This window comes from Hyperoodon ampullatus (genome assembly GCF_949752795.1).
Source record: "Hyperoodon ampullatus genome assembly, chromosome: 13".
Lineage (NCBI taxonomy): Eukaryota > Metazoa > Chordata > Mammalia > Artiodactyla > Ziphiidae > Hyperoodon > Hyperoodon ampullatus.
This window is the reverse complement of record NC_136926.1, coordinates 17,201,798-17,223,536: the sequence shown is the minus strand read 5'-3', so window position 1 is coordinate 17,223,536 and position 21,739 is coordinate 17,201,798. Positions and strand designations below refer to the sequence as shown.

Sequence of the window (21,739 nt, the reverse complement as noted above, 5' to 3'; positions counted from 1 at the left end):
TAAGGAGCAGGAGTGGATTACTTTATTTGGGGATAAAGATGTTGCTCTGATGGTGGTCTGAGAACTTCAATCCCAAGGGCAGGTTCAGGGTTCTCTTATAATTCAAGGCCAACTGTGTAAATTAAGCTGCTTTAAAGAAAAGAGGGCGCATTGCAGATAGGGGAAGGGAATGGGAAGGCTAAAAACAGACTTTTAAAAGTGGGCACCAGCATAAAGATCATTGGGAAATTCTTAGCCAAAACCAACTTTGGCAGTTGGTTAGGGAAAAAAAAAACCAAAAAAGTTTTGGTTCTATCACTTTCACTCCTAAATTTGTCTCATTTGTCCCTGGTATCTGAGCTTTAAAAAAACAAAACAAACCCCAAAACAAAAAACCCCACTGTCTTGGGATTCTGTTCAGTTCAGTAATCATGGGGCAGGGGGCCTACTGTGTCACAGGCCCAGGGCTATTTTTTTTTTTTTTAGACCACTTTATTGAAATACAGTTGACCTGTAAAAAGCTGTACATTTAATGTATACAACTCAGTGAGTTTGGGGTTAAGTATACACACATGAAATCACAACTATGAAGGCCATAAACATATCCATCACCTCCCAAAGCTGCCTCCTAACCTTAGCAGAAAGTCAGCCCTCTGCTTGGAACAAAGTGGGTACCCAAGAACAAGTTTAAGTGTGTTCAGTAAAGATAAAAGGCTGCTCAAGTCAATGGCTGAAAAGGACAACTCAGGTTGTCACATAGTGATCAGATGCAATGTCTAACAGTTACATAAATAGAAAAATTCACTTAAATGCAGTTTGGTAGACAGTCTTTTGGGAAGGGGATAAAATCTTCCGTACAGAACAGCCTGTGAGTACACTTGATCCTTTTCCTTGGAAACTGGCAATACCTTCTGCTTCCATTGGCATCAGGGACTATTTGCCTTATTTTGGCTAGATCTTTCCCAATTCTGTCTTCAAAAGAGTTAGTTACTAAGAGATACCTAACCATCACTTTTTTCAGGTGACTGAAGGAGGTGGGAACATTAGTGTTCGTAACAAAATAGTCATTGCACTTCCACGTTTTTAGAGGGCACCCCTTCCCAGAATAGCTACTCAGCAGTGTGAGAAGGGCTCTTTTTCATCCAGCTTTGGCCAAGAGATATTACCTGTTTGAAAACAATAACAAAAAGGAATGTTAAAGTTGAGCCTGCTTTCCAACTGGCTCTACATTGAGCTAACTGGTTTGTCATGAAAAATAAGCAATGGAAATAAGTGTAGCTATTACACTGTTTTTCTAGCTATGAGTATCTGAAAGAACCAGTTATAAGTGAAGCCTAATCAATGCACACTTTTCAGTAAGTAGCAGAGGCAGGTTAATTAGACATTTATACACATATGGGAGAGGAAGGAGAGACTATGACTGTGAACTCAGTTTTTCCCAAGAAGCAAAGTCTGACACAAGGTTCTATTTGAGAAACAGCATATGTGATCAATGGATATGTCTGCTGAAACAGCAACAGCTATCAGACACTGAGATTGAGAGATTATAAAATCTTATTTCTCTCCACAGTTAACTGAGGCGGTTTAGTTAATCAGAGGCATGAGCTCAAAATTTTTTTAGCTTTCCTTCCCATCCTTGCTTCAACCAGAGCTTTTCTTTAATTGGCTGGTCTTGATCAAAGAGGTATTCCCTGAGCCAGAGGACTGATGTTTGTCTCTGGAGGCTGCTCAGGATGGTTCTCCACTGAGGGACGTCTCCTGAACTTGAAGCTGGCACTTGGAAAGCCATCTATCTGGAGTGCTTAGGCTAGTCCATTCCCCAATGTCCAGAGGGGTGCAGTAGCTCTGAGGGCTCACCTATCTGCAGTTCAGCTACCCAAGGTTCTGGGTTTTATTACTGGCCCAGAGTTTTAAAATAGTTACAGTGAGGTTTAAAGATGCAAATCTCCACACTAGGGGTTGCAGATTGATCACAGGATGCACCTGGCTTGCAGCAGGTATGTTTTATTTTCATGGTATTTTTTTTTTGGTATTTTATTTTTTTTAATCTTGAATTAACACTTAAAATTTGGGAAATAGCACACAAAATGCCAGATGTCCAGGTTCTCTGGGAAAATGGGCTCCCATTCCTGCCTGGCACTGAGTGAGAAGCAGCGCATGCCAGCTGCCCCTTTAGGCATAGCTTGAACTCCAGATTTGCCACTCTACACATCTCTCCCTGCCTCGGTCCTGTTTTTGTTTTGCTCATTCCTGTTAACACCTGGCCCCTAGAGGTGAATGTGACCCCTGGAATCTCCTGCCACCTTAGTGTCACCACCTGTATATACTTTGTTTTTTGTTGTTATTAATACATGCGTTTTTTTTATTTCCAGTTTTATTGAGATAATTGACATACATTGTATAAGTTTAAGGTGTGTAACACAATGATTTTATACATGTATATATTGCAAAATGATTACCATAATAAGATTAGTTAACATCCTAGAGTCACCATGCAGTACATTATATCCCCAGGACTTATTTAACTTATAACTGGAAGTTTTTACCTTTTGACTTCCTTCACCCTTTTGCCACTTTATACTTGTCAAAGTGCTTTCACATAGCAAATCTGGGCCTCACAGTTCCTACTGCATTCTTAGTTTACTGTGGGACAGTCAGTTAAGCCATTTTGGGCAACACATACCTGGGGGAGCCACAAAATACTCCTCCACAACTCGATGGGAGTTTTGTAGTAGTTCTTCAGCACAGTTGCCTTCTACCACATTGTCGGATCTCAAGTACAGACATCTACAAAACCAGAAGTTTAAGGTTACCTTCTCAGAACATGGCTTCTAGGGCATGGGTGGAGAGGGTCAAGTATGGGAGAACAAGGGAGCAGCATATTCTTGAGTTATAGTCACTGCTCAAAGATGGAGGAGCTGTAGTCAACAGCAGAACAAATAACAGCCTACCATTTATAGATTCTCTCAATAACCCTGTGAGGTAAGTGGTAATTATTCCTCAGGATTGATATGTTTAATATTTTTGATGATTACTATGGGTAAGTTGCTTTTGGTGGAGATAGGTAAGGCAATTACAGTATATTAAATCTAACAGAGGTAAGCAGTGCTTGCCAAGGGACTAGATAGGGGGAACTAACCCAGCCTGGGTGAGGGACAGGTCCTCAGAACAGGTGATGTCACTCCTTAACCATGGTCAAGGAAGAGCTGGGTTGGGACTTCCCCGCTGGTCCAGTGGTTAAGGCTCCACGCTCCCAATGCAGGGGGCCCAGGTTCAATCCCTGGCCAGGGAACTAGTCCCCACATGCTGCAACTAAGAGCCTGCATGCCGGGCTTCCCTGGTGGCACAGTGGTTAAGAATCTGCCTGCCAATGCAGGGGACACGGGTTCGAGCCCTGGTCGGGGAAGATCCCACGTGCCTCATAGCAACTAAGCTGTGTGCCACAATACTGAGCCTGCATTCTGCAACAAGACAAGCCACTGCAATGAGAAGCCCACGCACCACAACGAAGAGTAGCTCCTCACTGCAACTAGAGAAAGCCCACGCGCAGCAACAAAGACCAACGCAGCCAAAAATGTATAAGTTAATTTAAAAAAAAAAAGAGCCCACATGCCACAACTAAAGATCCTGCACACAGCAATGAAATCCCATGTAAGACCCACCATAGCCAAATAAATATTTTAAAAATATGTATACACTTGAGGGCTTCCCTGCTGGCGCAGTGGTTGGGAATCTGCCTGCCAATGCAGAGGACACAGGTTCGAGCCCTGGTCTGGAAAGATCCCACATGCCGTGGAGCAACGAGGCCCGTGAGCCACAACTACTGAGCCTGCGCATCTGGAGCCCGTGCTCTGCAACAAGAGAGGCCGCGATAGTGAGAGGCCCGCGCACCGCGATGAAGAGTGGCCCCCGCTTGCCACAACTAGAGAAAAGCCCTCGCACAGAAACGAAGACCCAACACAGCCAAAAATAAATAAATAATAATTTTAAAAAATATATTTAAAAAATATGTATACACTTAAAAAAAAGAGAAACAGCTGGATTGGGGGGGTGATGGGAAATGAGCAAGGTGCAGAAACTTCCTGAAGAGTGGTTATAAATAACTTAAGCTGCTAAGTGACAGGACTGGGATCCGAGCCCGGTTCTGGTACCCCTAAGATGAGTGCTTTTTTCATCGCAACCACCTTTGTGGATGTAAAAGCACCTGCCCTTGCAAGATGTACCACGAACATAGCTGAAGAGTCTCACACTGTTTTCAGGGCTTAGTGGTTTCATTAAACTATCCAGATGGCAAACTAGTGAAACCAAACAGGAATTGAACACATCTGTGGGGCTTCACTACTGTTTTAAGGTTTAAAAGTGCATGACAAGAGGTTTGAGTTGGCTTCCAGATACCTGGGCTGAAAAATAAGCAGTCTGCTCAATCACTAAGAGCCAAGCTCTTTCTGCTCTGAGCCAGACATAGACTGTGGGCTAAACCTAATGGGACAACGGGGCAAGGGTGTGACATAAACATCTGGGTAAAGGCTGCATAGAAGGCCAAGTTGTAATGATAAGATTCTTTTAGGAAAGGATTGGTTCTTCTATTTCTTTGGGGCACCAAGCCCTGGGCAAGACATGACAAACACTTATTCATGGTACAAAGAGTGGAAAGCTGGACTCTATTCCAGGACTGGCACCGTCTTCACTGCGTCACCTTGAACAAGTATGATCTTTCTAAGACCTTAAGCTTCTTGCCAAAAAAAGTGATGGTTGCACTAGTTTTTTTTTGTTTTTTTTTTTACCATACAAGGATTATGCACTCATACTCATTCAAGGAAACTTGGAGAACAAAAATAAAAGTAATGTGCAAAGGTGACCATTGGACTTTCTGGGGTTTATATTTCTGTTGGGCAATATAACAAAATGGCTAAGAGACTGGGCTCCTGAATCACTGCAGAATTCAAACCCCAGAGCTGCACGTGGCCTGTATGCAAGTTACTTATCCTTTCCATGTATCCTTTCCTTGTATCCTTGTTTGTAAAATGCTTCAGAGAATTGCTGGGACAATTAAATGAAATGATGTTTAAAAAGAAGGTCTGGTAATGCTGGGCTTGCATTCTTAGGGCAACAGGAGGTGGGCACTGAATAGCACCTGCTCTTTTTTCAAAAAGAGTTTGTACACCCCAGGTACACCTCAGTCCCCACTATTCATTCAGAGAATACCTATGCACTTAACCTGCTATAATCACTCACAACCCTCCCAGTCCATAGGGACTGGAGGCTGCTAATTGTTCCTGGGCGCTTGGAGATTTTGACAAAAAAGACTACTACTGCCAAGAGGTGGTTAAAAGCTACTGCTTCCCAACAGTAGGTAGCAATTGATTTGTTCACTCGTTTGGTAATTGGGTTTCCTATTAAGTGACATTTCCAGAAAGACAAAATTCATCTCTTCAAATATCATACATTTTCCTCCTAATTACTATTTAAGATGGAGTTGTTTGTAGAATAAATCCACACCTCCCTATTTTCTTAAACAGAGGCTACTGAACCCAGGGTCTCTGAGGGTGGCACACTAAGCAGAACCCTCACTTGGCAAGTCGCGTAACTTTTCTTGACCTTGGAATCATGCACAAAACACCAAACAAGACCATATGAGCTTTTTAAGTGCCTATCAATTATGACTGACTGAATGTCTACCTCACCTCATCTTTCTCAGTCAGGGTTCTATTATAAGAGCGTTTAGTCCAGATACGTAGGACAACTTCTATGCATCTGGGCTAGTTGTTAGTTATGTACCATCCTTGCAAGACTTGAAAAAAGAGTCCATTGATCTTTCTGTGTCCTCAATCAGATGAAAGACCCTGGTTGAGAAAACTTTTGACTGTGAATTAGAAATCCCTGCCCTCTAAAGCTCACAGACAAGGCACTTAAACCAGTAACTGTGGGAAATGCATTTAACTGCATGGAAAGCACTATGGCAGCATGGCAGAAGAAGTGCCTCTGTTGGCCCTTGGACTGACCAATTGAACAGTTCTGCTGTTTTATTAGTTTCTTTCTGCCTCTTCCCTGCTATCAAGGCTGCCAGGAGTTGTTTCTCTGGGCACCACTCTACTTCCATCTACAAGCCTTTTAATTTATTTCTAGTTTCATGCGGACTGAAATGAGAGCTAATTGATTTGGCAAATAAGGCTCTGAGGGACATCCTAAGCATTGAAGTTATTTGGCTGCAATCAGAGATGTCACCTGAGTCAGTCGCTGGATCTGAGATGAAAAAGGATAAAGTTTCTAGGGGCTGACTTTATTATTGACTGATTGATTGATTTTTTTGGCTGCACCACGAGGCTGGTAGGATCTTAGTTCCCCGACCAGGGATTGAACCCGGGCCCCGGCAGTGAAAGCACCGAGCCCTAACCACTGGACTGCCAGGGAATTCCTGGGGCTGACTTTAGAGGGCATATCTAGAGCAGTATTTGAGAGAAGCTCTGAGTTCCAAGTCCTGGATTCTCCTCTTAATACCTGTGAAACTTTGGCGCAGGTTACATAACCTCTCTGAGCTTTGGTTTCTTCATCTATGAAGGAGATACTAGTATTTGCCTTTCGGGATTATATGTGATTACTGAGATATAACGCATATAAAATCTTAGTGCCTGGTACATAAGCATGCTAATGCTTTTTAGCTCAAAACAAATGATAGGTTATTTTGGGCCAAGAGATTTCTGTTAGCCAGTCAGGACCTTTACAGCTAGTGTGGCTATCACCTAAAACCATTTAACACTTGTCTTCACTTAACTGGGTTCCATTTCAAATGTCAGTGAAGGCAGTACATTCAAAACATGAAAATCCTACAAATGTCACATCTAAAATGGAATCATTACCCCAAACTGATTTCCTAATTTATGGCAAGATTGCAAATCACTGAATACTAAGTCACTATTCCAGCTACCAGAACCAAATCCCTCTTCATCTTTTCCACAAACTCTTCCCTGAGTAATAGTTGCATTTCTTTATAGTTACCCTCTAGATGCCTTGGGAAATTCTGACTGCTCTTTGCACTCTATTCCCCCCTTTCCCATAGATAATAAAGAACATTCAACAAACATTTACTGAGTGTCTGCTCAGTGCTAGATGAAGATGAGCAATAACAGACATGCTCCCTGTGAGGGGGATGAGCAGTAGGAGAGGGGCAGAGAATCAAGTATCAATTAAATTGATGTATAAATACATGTAAAATTACAGCTCTTTTGAATACCATGAGAGCCACAGGTCCTGAAAGAGAACCTGACTCAATACAGAAGAATGAAAACTTCCCTGAGGAAGTGACAGTTGAAATCTGAAGAAAGGAAATTAAGTAGGCAAAAAAAAAAAAAAAAAAAAAGGAATGCGGGGACTTCCCTGGCCGTCCAGTGGTTAAGACTCTGCGCTTCCACTGCAGGGAACACGGGTTTGATCCCTAGTCAGGAAACTAAGATCCTGCATGCCACACAGTGAGGCAAAAAAAAAAAAAAAAAAAAAAGGAATGCATGCGTTGAGATGGGGGTAAAGGCAAGAGCCCAGAATTCTAACAAGGGGAAAGAATGGAGAGCTCTGGGAAAGTGATGTCTTGAAGAAGTGGGCAGAAGCTTGGTTAAATGATGCCCCACAGGCTATGGTGAAGCTTTCCTTTTTATCCTAAAGAGCACTAGGAAGCCACCTGAAGGGCTTGGGCAGGAGAATGACATCAGATTTCTGTTTTGAAACACTGTAACTTTGGGCAAATTGGTTAACCTCCCTAGACCTAAGCATCAAGATTACAAAATAGAGGATTTGAAGGAATCAAAGACTGGAGTGAGGGCTTCCCTGGTGGCGCAGTGGTTGAGAGTCCGCCTGCCGATGCAGGGGACACGGGTTCGTGCCCCGGTCCGGGAAGATCCCATATGCCGCGGAGCAGCTGGGCCCGTGAGCCATGGCCGCTGAGCCTGTGCTCCGCAACGGGAGAGGCCACAACAGTGAGAGGCCCGCGTACCGCAAAAAAAAAAAAAAAAAAAAAAAGGAAGACTGGAGTGAGACCATGAGACTAGCAAGCACTTTACATGAAGGTTATGGTTACAGATAAGTGTGTCTCTCCCTACTGGCATTGACTAATGGCAGCTTTCTTTCTCCCACCTGTACCAGGAGTTTATTTTTTTAAATGCCATCAGAAAAAGGCTAGGACAGAGTTGTAGACTGCCCATATCTTTATAGGCTATATACCCATCCTTTCTAAGAAGCTGCAGTCCCAAACAGCAAACAAGTCTGCTTTTCAAAAAAGATCATTTTCTTTTAAAATGTATTAAGATTTGGCAAAAATTGGTAGAGGTGGGTAGAGGCTGCACCATTTTAGTATTCATAAGCTGCTTTGTCAAAGACCCATCCCTCCCTGTTTCATTACACTACTTCACTACTTGGGTTATTACTCTGCCCCCTTAGGCATTTGTGTTTTGGGCCCTAGGTATAAAATGAAAAGTTAAAACTTCCCTCTAGGCTTCCCTGGTGGCGCAGTGGTTAAGAATCAGCCTGCCAATGCAGGGGACACGGGTTTGAGCCCCGGCCCAGGAAGATCCCACATGCCACGGAGCAACTAAGCCCATGTGCCACAACTACTGAGCCTGCGTGCCACAATTACTGAAGCCCACATGCCTAGAGCCCATGCTCCACAACAAGAGAAGCCACGACAATAAGCCACGCAGCACAACGAAGAGTAGCCCCCGCTCGCCACAACTAGAGAAAGCCGGCACACAGCAACGAAGACCCAACACAGCCTAAAAACAAAAAAATCTTCCCTCTGCATTCCCATCTTCTTTAACACTAACCATCGTTAACAGTTTCTTGCATGCCCTTTCAGGGAACAAAACAAAACTTAATGCATACACCAGAGTATATAAAATAGATTACACATAAAGTATCGATAATACCATACACGATGTCCTGAACTTTGCCTTTTTTATTAAGTATATCTTGGAGACCTTTCCATATCAGCATATATAGTTATTTCATTATTTTTAACTGCCAAATATTCCAGTGTACTATGATGATGTATTTAGCCATGAAGGACACTTAAAATGTTTCTGGGGTTTTTTTGTTTCTTTTCTGTTGTTTTGTATTATAAACAGATTTGCATACCCTGGGCGCTTGTGAACACATCTTGATGCACTTTCACAGATATTTCCATAGGGAACCACTAGGTCAGAAAATATGTACATTAAAAATTTTTGAGACAGGAATTCAGCAGCAAGGAAATCAGACATGAGCTCACATTCTAGTAACAAGAAACATTACAAATCAACAAAAATAAGATTATCAAGAAAAATATTAGAAGAAAACCCTGGGACTTCCCTGGTGGTCCAGTGGTTAAGACTCCACGCTTCCACTGAAGGGATCGCAGGTTCGATCCCTGGTCCGGGTACGATCCCGCATGCCGCACGGCCAAAAAAAGAAGAAAACTGGACAGGATAAGGAGTTAATGCAAAGATCCTGGAGGAGCAACGAATTTGGCGTGTTGGAGAAACGGTAAAAAAGCCAATGTGGTTGGAGTGATAAAAGCAGTACTTCGGTGAGGTAGGGAGGGACTCTAGGAAGTTGGGCCTCGAAAGTGAAGCTTAGCAGTTCGGATTTTGTTCCTAGTTACACTGGGAGCCCTCGAGGATTCTACAAGGGAGGGACAGGATCCATAATGAACAAGGGAAAGAGTGAAAGCACCCGCGGGGTGACCGTGGGCAAGTTCTCGCATCTCGCTTCTGTGAAATGAGACACTAATCTTCATCTTAACTGGGAGCGAAGGCGCCGCAGGCAAGGCTTCGAGGGCCGTAGTCGCGAGCTTACCTGTCCTCCAGAACTGACTCCATGGGCTCCACCCCGTCCGTGTCCACGGCGCGGAGCCGGTCGGCGAAGGCGATGGCTTTCTCCAGCCGTGCCACGGCCTCTTGGCTGCCAAAGTCCACAAGTGCTAGCCGCTCCAGGTGCTCGATCAGCTCGGCCGTGACCCGGTGGCTTCCCTGGGGGAGGATGAGGCGGAGGGCTTGGGTCACGGGTGGGGCCTGCTCCGCCTCCCGCCCCGCTTCGGCACCCGCCTAGACGCCCCAGCATCTACCTGAGGATCGGCCTTGGAGCGGAAGCCCCGGCGCCCGCCCGCCGACACTCGAAGGCCCAGCCACACGGCCCGCGCCCACATTTCTATCCTGCTCGGCCCCCGTAGTGCGTCCTCTCGTAAAGCCTAGCGACGCGCTTAAAAGTGATGACATCCGAGAGCGCCGCCACCGCCGACGCCATGAACAGCGTAGGGGAGGCTTGCACCGACATGAAGCGTGAGTACGACCAGTGCTTCAATCGCTGGTTTGCCGAGAAATTCCTCAAGGGGGACTGCTCCGGGGACCCGTGCACCAACCTCTTCAAGCGCTACCAGCAGTGTGTTCAGGTGAGCTGAGGCCCGGGTCCTCTCGCCTCTACCCCAGGCACCGGCTTCTCTCTACGGTGTCCCTGGCCTCACGCATCGTATCTTGAGGGCGTTGGGACTGGCAGGGTGAAGAAAAGCCTCGATGAGACCAGTGACAGTAGTTCTCTCCCCTGCTGTCACCAAGGCTGCCTGGTATCTCTCCGAATGACAAAGTTAAATATTTTTGCAGCACTTTACTTTTTACGGAGCCCAGTAACATTCTTTGGTTCATTTGGTGCTCAACCTGAACTTGCAAAGTGGGCATAGTTATTCGTATTTTATGCATCAAACACTCACGCCCAGAAATAGGAAGTGATCAGTCGAAGTTCACTAGAATCAAGTTTCCTTGGATTTTGCGGTGGTGCACTTTTCCAATATTGCTGAGGGACAAGGAGGTGTGTTAGCCTCTCTGGCCTATTAGACATTATGGAGGATCTCCTTTTGTTATATTCCCTTCATTGGCCTATTTTATTCTCTCTTGACTAGCTAGAACATCTTCATTCCAGCCCAGTGAATGTGAAACTGATCTGAATCGTAAGAACAGCCCTGGGCAAGGCACTCCCAGTTAGTTAACTTAAAAAACATCCTCAGTAATCCCAGGTGGAGCTGCTGTCTTTACCCAATAAACAGATAGGAAAGTTAGACTTGATCAAAGTTACACAGCCAGTAAGTCCCGGGACTGATTTGAACTTGTGTCTGTCACAATAGAGTGGTGATACTGTTTAATTTCCACTTCTGAATTTTGATGTTAACTCTTTCCAATCTCTCTGGTTTTACAGTTAATTTCTTTGTAATCTTACTTATGTTAAAAAGCATGGGGTTTGAATCATGTTTGGTAGTCCTTATGGTCCAGTCGGATTTACTTTTGTACCACCATATTTATAAAGTTTGGTCCTCAGGCTCCATGTAGACCTTTATCATGTGTTTTCTTCCATCAGAAAGCAATAAAGGAGAAGGAGATTCCTATTGAAGGACTGGAGTTCATGGGCCATGGCAAAGAAAAGCCTGAAAGCTCTTCTTGACCTTGACAGTCACCTTGAAAATGGACTCCTCAAATTGGGAAATTGAGGACTCTGGATCGTGTCAGTTAAAGCTGTGAAGACAGCATCGATTTGATGAATTTAGGAGAGAGGAGTCTCCTGTCCTCCTTCTTGATATTTTTATCTCATTTGTAAAAGATGATGGAAAAAATCACTCTTTGCTTTGAAATTTCTGGCTTTGGCATCAGCAGGAGCTCAGTCTGCTAAATAATGGGATTATGGTTGCAATACTTGGTCTGGGATCGGTTTTAAATGTATCTTGTATGTAAATGCTGATAAGCTTGTCAGGATGACCAAGGTTGCCTGAGTTATGCTTCGAATGACATTACTTGTACACTGTACTGGGGTTACTGTTCATGGAAGCAACTGGTTAGGACTGCTCTTTTCTCTCAGGGAGATAATGCTTTGGAAAGGGTTCCCAGCACAACAGTTTCGATCAATGCTTGGGAGCACCGTTTTATTTTTATATAGTAACTTAACTGTTAAGATTGCTGGTGGACTGGGTTAGCCAAGAGGAAGACAGCTTTTAACAGTTCCCTACCTTAAGAGGTGTCAGATCTCATATTAAGATGTGAAAGCTTCAAGAACACTGAACACCATCTCAGAGTTCATGGTGTAGTTCAGCAATTAAGATCCTTGGAGTGGCTATGCAGGAGGATCCTAAATTGCAAAGATTTGCTGTTGCCAGCTTTCAACTTAAGTAAATGAATTAAGTCAACCTGTGTATCATAAAAGTGCCAAAATGCTGCATCTGGTTAAATGGGGGGAGAAAAGAGTTCACTTTATTTGCCTCCTTTACCCACCCTGCCCTGTAATGCCTGTAATCATGAAGATGGAACAAATTGTAACATTTAGTTTCTATCATTATTTGCCCCTGAAACTCGGTACACTTTATGGAACTACCACCCTGTAACCCCACACATCCCATATATACACTGGGGGGAGTTTTATAATTTTAAAATGAAGATTTATCTATGCTAGGTAGTATCGTATAACAAATGGAAACCACTGATTTCTAAAATTTCCACAGTAAGCTACACCAATATCTTAAAATGTTTATATAATGGCACCCCAAAAAATGTCAGGATCAGGTGAGCACTTACACACTTTAGAATGTCATGTAGTCTCCACAATTGCGTATCTTGAGTAATGTGGTTCAATTTTTTTTATGTGCCCATATAGTATGAAACTTGATTTACAGAAGTCCTAGATCCTATTATCTCTTCTCCACTTTACCAATTAATAACGTCATATTTAATGTGACCAGTCCTTCATGTCATTGCAATACATTCTGCATTTATATTTTGACAGGTTAAGGTCCATTATACAAAAGATATTTGGAACCCAGTTGAGGACGTCCAGGCAGCAAGCTGGAGTTAAGTATAACTGTCCCGAAATAAGCCTGGCCACAAGCCAGTCAAAACCTTACAGGCTCTTGAATCTTACCACAAAACTGTCTGGTTGAGCCTTGAGAATAAAACAAATGTTATTATAACTGCTACTGGGGGAATAATTTTTTTCTGATTGTTCCTCATGCTATTTTGACTTTATCCTGCCCATAAAATGGCTCCCACTATCTCAACTACTTAAAAGGTTTTAAATTTTGAAGAGGAAATCTTAATTGCTCTTTAATGGTGATCTCTCCTAATTCCTATGGCTACAAGAAGGTTTTAATTCCAGAAACAAATAAAGCCAGTTCTATATGCAGAAATGTGTCACACTGCCTTTATTTCTCCAAAAGTTTCTGACCCTTCCAGCCTTAAGGGAGCTGAGAGATGACCCAAGATGAGAACTTGACACCTTTGGAGAAAATTATCTGACTATAGGGAGAATTCTTCAGCAAATGCTGGTGTCTTTGCCACCCGAAGTCTGCCAGGACCCAATTTTGACCCTTAATTAGCTTGACTTGTGGTATCTGCTTTATCCACCCCAGGCACAAGAAACCAATGCCAGGCCTGTTACAAACATTGTTATTTGGAGGCCTGAATTGGACCTGAAACACTGCAAACAGCAACCGCAGACCTTCACTGCAGAAATAGAAATAACATCAATGTTAATTTCTGAGGGAAAAACACCACCAAAGAATGCAACTCTCAGCTCATGACTAAGTTATTTATTTAAGCCATCTCCTGCCATAAGCAAAGGGATGGAAAATCAGTATAATGGTCATGAAGTATAATGGTCATCACTGGATACAAGAAGGTGAGCTTAAGGTCTCGAACACTTTTCTGGTCCATGTGTGCAGAGTAATGGTCCAAACCAGTGCTGTGGTCCCCACTGGGTAATGGCCCAGGTTCTCTTTATTCGTCTTCATAGCCAGTTGGAAGCGGATTCACGTGAGGGTTATGGAATAGGGTATGGTTACCATCTCCCCAGGGAAAGGGCTGTGGAGTGAAGATGTCCATTAGGCAATTCCAGAAAATAGTTCAGAAACAACACTACCACGAACTGCCTAAAGTAGGGTGAGTAACAGATAATACATAAAAACAAAATGGAAATTAGTCCTTTAACTACTGGCATATTTCAGCCCTCCCATGATTTAAGGGAGCTCTTATAAATTCCAGGGGAGCCCGTAAAGTAGACAGTATGAAAAGCAAGCTCAAGTTCGTTACTCAAAAGCCCCTCCCTGGTAACTGTACATCAGTGCTGTGTTTCTGAAAGTGCAATCCTCCCGTCACCTGTATCAGAGTGGTAGAGGTGGGTATGGGGGCAGAGATGCTTACTTAAATGCAGATTTCTGGACCTGAAACAAATCTCTGGATTGGAAACTGCAACATACCCTCAGTTATTTTGCATGCTACTTTTGAAAAGCATTGCTCTAGGGCAGTGATTTCCAGCCCAGGATGATTCTGCCCCTGTGGGGACGTAAGCCAGTATCTGGAGACATCTTGGGGAGAGAAGCGGATACTACTAGCACCTAGTGGTTAGAGGTCAAAGATGCTGCTAAACATCCTATAACTCACAGGACAGCCCCTCCTCACCCCAAAGAGAATTATCCAGCCCCAAATGTCAATAGTACTGAGGTTAAGAAACCTTACCGCACGGCTTCCAATTCTATTGTACAAGGGTGGGAGTGGCGCTCAGACTCAAAAATTCTTTCTGAATCTAAGGATCCTGCTTAACTTTCCAGTCCTACCTGGGCTAAGTGAGGTAATAATTATCATAATATATCTGCATCAATAGCCAAAGGATGACATAGCTGGGATGATAACTAGCACAGAGGTGAACAGAAGCTGTCAGGTCAATCTCTTCATTATGCAGCTAGGAGCTTCCAGATGCCCAGGTTTTAGAAAGGTGAACCGCCTTCCGACTTCGCCAGTCTAAGGGAGTTTCCCAAATCTCCAGGTTGTGTACCACCGACAACCGTTTCAGAACAGTATCAGAAGGCAAAAGGTAGGATGACTCGGAGAAAGGAAAACTGAAGGGCACTTACTGTACGACCTTGAGGAAGAAAAGTGAGATATGACCGGAGAAAATAAAAATGTGTTTGGGAGGATTGAATGAGAAACTGTACACGCACGGCACCCACGCTTTTAGAGAATGAAGAACTTGGCATTTGGAATGAAAAGCGAAGAGACACTCGAAGAGACTACAAGGGGTACCTTGGACCTGATGCGGAGATGGGGGTAGGCAACGAACTCGGGTCTCTCCTCCTCTCCGTGGTGCGACTTCAGGAACACGTTCAGCATGCTCACTCCCACCCCGGGGAGCGCCACGAAGTAGGTGAGGGACTTCCACATGCGAGCTGCAGAGGGGGCACGACGCTCAGGCCTGGCGGTAATACGCCCGGGTCTCCTCTCCCTCCCCCAAGGCCTCAAGCCAAGGTCACAGTCCCGCCGCTCTTCGCTCCAGTGGGGCCAAGGCCCACCCTGCGCACCCAGTCCCAGTACCTGAGCCCTCCTCGCCGTGGGCGCCACTCGACATAGGCCGGCTCAGCAGCCGGGAACGACCCAGCAGCCCAGAAACCCGGGGTACCGCTGCCGCCGCCATCTTCGACCAGAACCGCCGCAGCGCCGGAAGCGGAAACAGAAAAGTTGGCTGTGGGGGCGGGGCCACAACCTCAAAGGGAAGTTCCTATTGGGCGGCGCCTTTTAACCCGAGGAGCCTGCGCACTGTCCTCCGGGCCCGCAGAGTCCTAGCCTGAAAGCTCGGAGCCGCAGAGCTAGAGGGAGCATGCGCTCTGCACTCCTGCGTGCACTCCCTGCTCCCTAAGGTCAGCACCCTGGTGAGGTTAAGCGCAAAAGAAAGGTTTGTGGAGGACACCCTGGCATCCGGGGTCGCTCCCTTCGCTGAAGTCCATACACAGCAACAGGAGGTTCCGAGCACAAACCACTCTATCTAAAATGCCATTTCCCCTCCTCCCTATCCTTTGACTGCGCTATTTTTTTCATGGCACCAGGACATAATAATAATTGTCATCATCATTATTACAATATTTTGTCGGCATCACAGAGTTTATGTTCTATCAGGGGAGACAAAAGATTTTGCCACTGCAGCATCCCCAGACTCTGGAATCGTGCCTGGCAAGTAACAGGTGCTCAACACAAATTTGTTGAATGAATGAAAGAATGAATGAGTGAATGAATGAATAGCAACGGGAAACAGTTGGCATCTGTTATATTTTATCTCTACAATTCTTTCCCACCCCTCCTGTCATTTTTCTTCCTTCTACTCATCTAAAAACAGTTTAAAAAATAAGAGTTAAAAAATAGATACATAAGATAAAATGAAAGTAAACTTTTTGACCATAGGTTCCTTTAAGGATGTAATGAAAGCTATGAATCCTTTCCTCACAAAAAATGCAACTGCTCCTAAGCACACACAGTTTAAGCACACAATGTTGGGGGAACAAGGTACTATAAAGTACATCCGGACACCCCCTAAGAGTCCTGTGCCCCAGGTTAAGAACCTCTACTTAGAGGAATAAACAGGGACTCTGGCGTGGTAAGACTGGATTCACATTTTGTTTCCATCCAACACAGCCTGTATGACCTTGAGCAAGTTAGATAAAACGAATGCTTTAAGGTCCTGCAGTTTCATGAAAACAAAAATTTAGGATCATATTACTAGAGCTTCACAATCTGATCTTTCTTTCTCTGAGTAGCCTGGGTTTTTGCATGTTATGGTGAAATTAGGATTGTCAAATCCCTAGGCATCCTCAAACACAGCCAGAGGGGCTGTGAAGCCCCACAGTGTAGCCATGGAAAGGGTCCAAGCTCAAGGATCAGGAAATCCTGGGTTCAAATCTGGTCTGCCCCCAACTGTTCCTCTTCTCTAAAATGGGAATGTAATATGCACTTATTCATCCCTTTATCTGACAAACAGTAATTTAAGACACAGCCCCACCTGGGGAAGTTACTCACCCTCTATCCATAATAATGATGGTTCATTTAATAAATATTAACTACGGTGGCTACTATGTGCCAGGTGTACACAGTAGTATGCAAGAGCTATAAGGTCTCTCTCATGCAATTTACAATTCAGTGTTAGAGACAGGATGAAGTGAAAAATGCCCAATGCCTGGGATATGTTAAAAATTCAACAAATGTTTATTTTCTCATAGGACTTTCATACATCTTGCAGGGTGGTAGTGCTAGGTAAAGATTCTGTCTGTCGTATGCTTGGCCCACAGTACATTCTCAGGCATGATGTCTATGATGTTATTGCCAGGTATGCTCAGCATTTGCAAAGCTTTGGGTGGCTGAGTTTAGACAGCCCAGGAAACCAAAATCATCAATACAACGAACAGGTGATATTTACTAAGCACTTATTTCATGCCCTCATCTATGCTAAACACTTTACATAAATTGTCTTCTCCACCTCAGTAAATGGGCACTCCATTCCTCAAGTTTAACACCTTGGAATCACCTTTGATCTCTCTCTCTCTCTCTCTCTCTCTCTCTCTCTCTCTCTCTCTCTCTCTCTCTCTCTCTCTCACACACACACACACACACACACACACACACACACACACTTTCTATCAAGAATCTGACAGCTACTTACCACCTACTGCTACCAATTTAATCAAAGGTGTTATCTCTTACCTGGGCAATTGCAACAGCTTCCTAACTGGTCTCCCTGCTACCTGGCCCTTCTACAGCCTATTCTTACGTGGCAGCCAAGGGGATCCCTTAAAACCTGTCAGATCATCTTCTTCTTCTGCTCAAAATCCTCAGTGGTTCCCATCTCAGAGTAAATGCCAAAGTCCTGACAGTGGGCTGCCAGGTCCTACACACCTTGCCCGCAGCCAGCTCTCTGACATCATGTAGTCTACCTGCTCCCTTGACCACTTCACTCCAGCTACATTGGCATTCTTGCCTTTCCTTGAACATGCCAGGCATGCCCCTGCCTCAGGACCTTTGCACATGCTCATATCTCTGCCTAGAAGAGTTTCCCCCCAGGTAGCCACATGAATTGCTTCCTTATTTCACTCAGGGCTCTGCTTAGAAGCCATCTCTTATTGGAAAGCCCTTCCCAGACCACCCTGAAGTGAAATAGCTCCTCCCCGCCCTGACACTCTATCCTCCTTACTGCGCCTTATCTATCTTTGTGGCACTTGCCACCATCTGCTGTATTAAATATTTATTGGTTTATTGTCTGCCTTTCCTCACCACACACCATGGGGGCAGGGACTATGTTTTGTTCACTGGTGTGACCACTTGGCACATGATAGGACCTCACTGAATATACATTAATCCCAACCATGATCCTGTGAGCTAGATACTATTCTCCCTATTTTTCAGATAAGGAAACTGAGACTCAAGGTTGTGAAGGAAATTGCCCAAGATCACAAAGCTTTAGGCAAGTGGTGGACTCAGGCAGTGTGGGACTCAAGCCAGTTCTTTTAACCTCAAAGCCGTACAGACTTTGCTTTAGGTAGAACAACACCAACTCCGAGAGGTCACCCTGTCAAGCTCATGCTAATCTGATGCTCTGAATAAGGATTAGCAAGGGGAAAAAAAAAGAGCTAATAATTTCTGACTTCAGTAGGTTTGGAAAGAAAAATATTTCAAGTCATGGGGTCCTTGAGAATGGATGGAACCATCAAATGTGTTTTCAAGGTGCTGAGCTGGCAGTTCCCAGCTTGTGCGTCCTCTCACAGTGAACCCCAGGGCATCTGGCCTCTCTGTGCAGGGAGTCTCCCCAAGGCCATGGCCAGCCAGGCCTGGATTTGACGTCATCTTCTCTGGCAGCTGGTGATGTTTACACTCATGTTGAAGCCACTAAGGTCTCTGGTGCTCTGTTTCCTTGAAACAGGGAGCTGGCAGGCAGGCACCTCAATACTGGGGCCAGCTGCTGATGCAGGGATTGGAGGGAGGCTGGGGGAGGCTGCCTAGCCAAGGACAGGGCTTGCTTAGGGGAAAGCTTATCTGGGGCATTCTGCCTGCTACTTCTACTGTGGTTTCTCCCAGCTAAGAGTTCATCCAGTTCCTGGACCAATAAATATTTGTCTGCCAAGAGACTAATCCCAAGTCTCAATTAAGTGCTCAATTATCGTTCATTATTATTTTTGCCATGGTCAGGGGAGGGGTACAGATTCTATGGAAGCAGAGCAGAGGGGTATTTGGCCTGCACTATGCAGAAGGCACCGAAGCTTTTTTCCAAGCACGCTAGAAGGGTGCTATGACCACCACTTCCATCATCTGAATAACTTGTCTGAGATGCTTAGCATCATTCATTCATTTAATTAGGGTCTCAACTGTGTCCTTAGACTGGGGCAACAGCAGCGACCTCATGGAACACCCAGTCTAGAGGGAGAGACTGACAAGTAAACAGTTACTACAACCAATGTGATAGGTTCTACAATAGGGTGCAGTACAGCATGAACCTTGGTATCAGGTTCAAGTCTCAGGTCAGCTACTTAGCTACGTAATCATGGGCAAGTTAAGTGACCTCTTAGAGTCTCACTTGTGAATTGGAGTTATTACAAGGACTTAATAGGATAATAGTTATTAGCTAATATTTATTAAGCATTTACCATGTACTGGACCCTTCACATGCATTACTGTAGTCATTACAGCATTCCTATGGGATAGCTACTATTCTTATCCCCATTTCACAGATGAGGAAACTGAGGCACGAAGAGAGGTGAAGTCATTTGCCTAAGTTTCACACCCTCTAAGTGATTGAGCCGGGATTCAAATCCAAGAAGTCTGGCCTCAAAGTTTGCACGTTTAATCACTCTGATACCTTTTCAATAACTCAAGTGAACAAGCAAAGGAAATTACAAACAAGACGAAAAGACAACCCTCAGAATGGGAGGAAATATTCGCAAATTAATCAACGGACAAAGGATTAATCTCCAAAATATATAAACAGCTCATGCAGCTCAATATTAAAAAAGAAACAACCCAATCAATAAATGGGCAGAAGAACTAAATAGACATTTCTCCAAAGAAGACATACAGATGGCCAAGGGGCACATGAAAAGCTGCTCAACATCACTAATTATTAGAGAAATGCAAATCAAAACTACAATGATATATCACCTCACACCAGTTAGAATGGGCATCATAAGAAAATCTACAAACAACAAATGCTGGAGAGGGTGTGGAGAGGGTGTGCACTGTTGGTGGGTATGTAAATTGATACAGCCACTATGGAGAACAGTATGGAGTTTCCTTAAAAAACTAAAAATAGAATTACCATATGACCCAGCAATCCCACTACTGGGCATATACCCAGAGAAAACCATAATTCAAAAAGACACATGCGGGGGCTACCCTGGTGGCGCAATGGTTGAGAGTCCGCCTGCCGATGCAGGGGGCATGGGTTCGTGCCCTGGTCGGGTAAGATCCCACATGCCGCGGAGCGGCTGGGCCCGTGAGCCATGGCCGCTGAGCCTGTGCATCCGGAGCCTGTGCTCCGCAACGGGAGAGGCCACAACAGTGAGAGGCCCGCGTACCACAAAAAAATAAAATAAAATAAAAAATGCGGGAGATTGGGATTGACATATATACACTAATATGTATAAAATGGGTAACAAATAAGAACCTGCTGTATAAAAAATAAATAAAATAAAATTCAAAAAAAAAAAAGACATTTGCACCACAATGTTCATTGCAGCACCCCTTACAATAGCCAGATCATGGAAGCAACCTAAATGCCCATCGACAGACGAATGGATAAAGAAGATGTGGTACACATATACAATGGAATATTACTCAGCCATAGAAAGGAACGAAATTGGGTCATTTGTAGAGACGTGGATGGATCTAGAGACTGTCATACACAGTGAAGTAAGTCAGAAAGGGAAAAACAAATATCGTATGTTAATGCATATACGTGGAACCTAGAAAAATGGTACAGATGAACCGGTTTGCAGGGCAGAAATAGAGACACAGATGTAGGAACAAACGTATGGACACCAAGGGGGGAAAACTGCGGTGGGGTGGGGATGGTGGTGTGCTGAATTGGGCGATTGGGATTGACATGTATACACTGATGTGTATAAAATAGATAACTAATAAGAACCTGCTGTATAAAAAGATAAATTAAATAAAATTCAAAAAAGAAAACAAACTCAAGTGACCTTAGCACGGTGCCTGGCACAAAGTGAGTGCTCAATAATTTTTTGTTAACTATTATTATTGCCATGATTAGGGGAGGGGGAACAAGGTCTATGGAAGCAGAGCAGAAGGGCATTTGTCCTGGACTAGGGAAGGGCAGTCAGGGAAGGCTTCTTGTAGGACGTGACATCTAAGTCATGCCACCATCCCCCAAATAAATATGAGTGAGTCAAGGACAAGTTTTGGTTGGAAGGGAGATGGGAGAGTTTTCCAGGCAGACATCACCACAGAGAAAAGATAGGGGTACTGTATCCAGAATTCCATATGGTGCCTTAACGTTAGAGGTGTGAAGGAAGAGAAGGAGCAAGAACTTAGAGTCCTGCAGACATAGAGAATGGACTCGAGGACACGGGGACGGGGAAGGGTAAGCTGGGACGAAGTGAGAGAGTGGCATGGACTTATTTACACTACCAGATGTAAAACAGATAGCTAGTGGGAAGCAGCCGCATAGCACAGGGAGATCAGCTCAGTGCTTTGTGACCACCTAGAGGAGTGGGATAAGGAGGGTGGGAGGGAAGAGATATGGGGATATATGTATGTGTATAGCTGATTCACTTCGTTATAAAGCAGAAACTAACACACCATTGTAAAGCAATTATACTCCAATAAAGATGTTAAAAAATAAAAATTAAAAAAAGAACGTAGAGCCCTACAATCCTACAGGCTAGGATGAGTTAGGATTTTATCCAAAGGGTACTGAGAAGACTTGCTTTTAAACTAGG

At 44.2% G+C, this 21,739-nt stretch overlaps 3 protein-coding genes across 3 annotated transcripts; 1 reads left to right on the top strand and 2 right to left on the bottom strand.

Moving 5' to 3' along the window:
- Window positions 1–464: 464 nt before the first annotated feature.
- GATC (glutamyl-tRNA amidotransferase subunit C) lies at window positions 465–10,147 on the bottom strand (the record flags this gene model as incomplete). Its single annotated transcript, XM_079718218.1, has 4 exons — window positions 465–1,145; window positions 2,663–2,766; window positions 9,799–9,971; window positions 10,067–10,147. The coding sequence occupies 4 exons, from the start codon at window positions 10,145–10,147 to the stop codon at window positions 1,093–1,095; spliced, it is 411 nt and encodes a 136-aa protein (XP_079574344.1). The 3' UTR covers window positions 465–1,092.
- A 63-nt stretch (window positions 10,148–10,210) lies between these two features.
- Window positions 10,211–12,296, top strand: TRIAP1 (TP53 regulated inhibitor of apoptosis 1; the record flags this gene model as incomplete). The annotated part of the gene is made up of 2 exons (XM_079717846.1): window positions 10,211–10,390; window positions 11,347–12,296. 2 exons carry the CDS (start codon window positions 10,211–10,213, stop codon window positions 11,428–11,430), a joined length of 264 nt encoding a protein of 87 aa, XP_079573972.1. The 3' UTR covers window positions 11,431–12,296.
- A 1,245-nt stretch (window positions 12,297–13,541) lies between these two features.
- On the bottom strand, window positions 13,542–15,455 carry COX6A1 (cytochrome c oxidase subunit 6A1). Its single transcript, XM_079718076.1, has 3 exons — window positions 15,339–15,455; window positions 15,051–15,193; window positions 13,542–13,832 (listed from the first exon to the last, which is right to left on the bottom strand). The coding sequence occupies exons 1-3, from the start codon at window positions 15,436–15,438 to the stop codon at window positions 13,749–13,751; spliced, it is 327 nt and encodes a 108-aa protein (XP_079574202.1). The 5' UTR covers window positions 15,439–15,455; the 3' UTR covers window positions 13,542–13,748.
- Window positions 15,456–21,739: the final 6,284 nt, after the last annotated feature.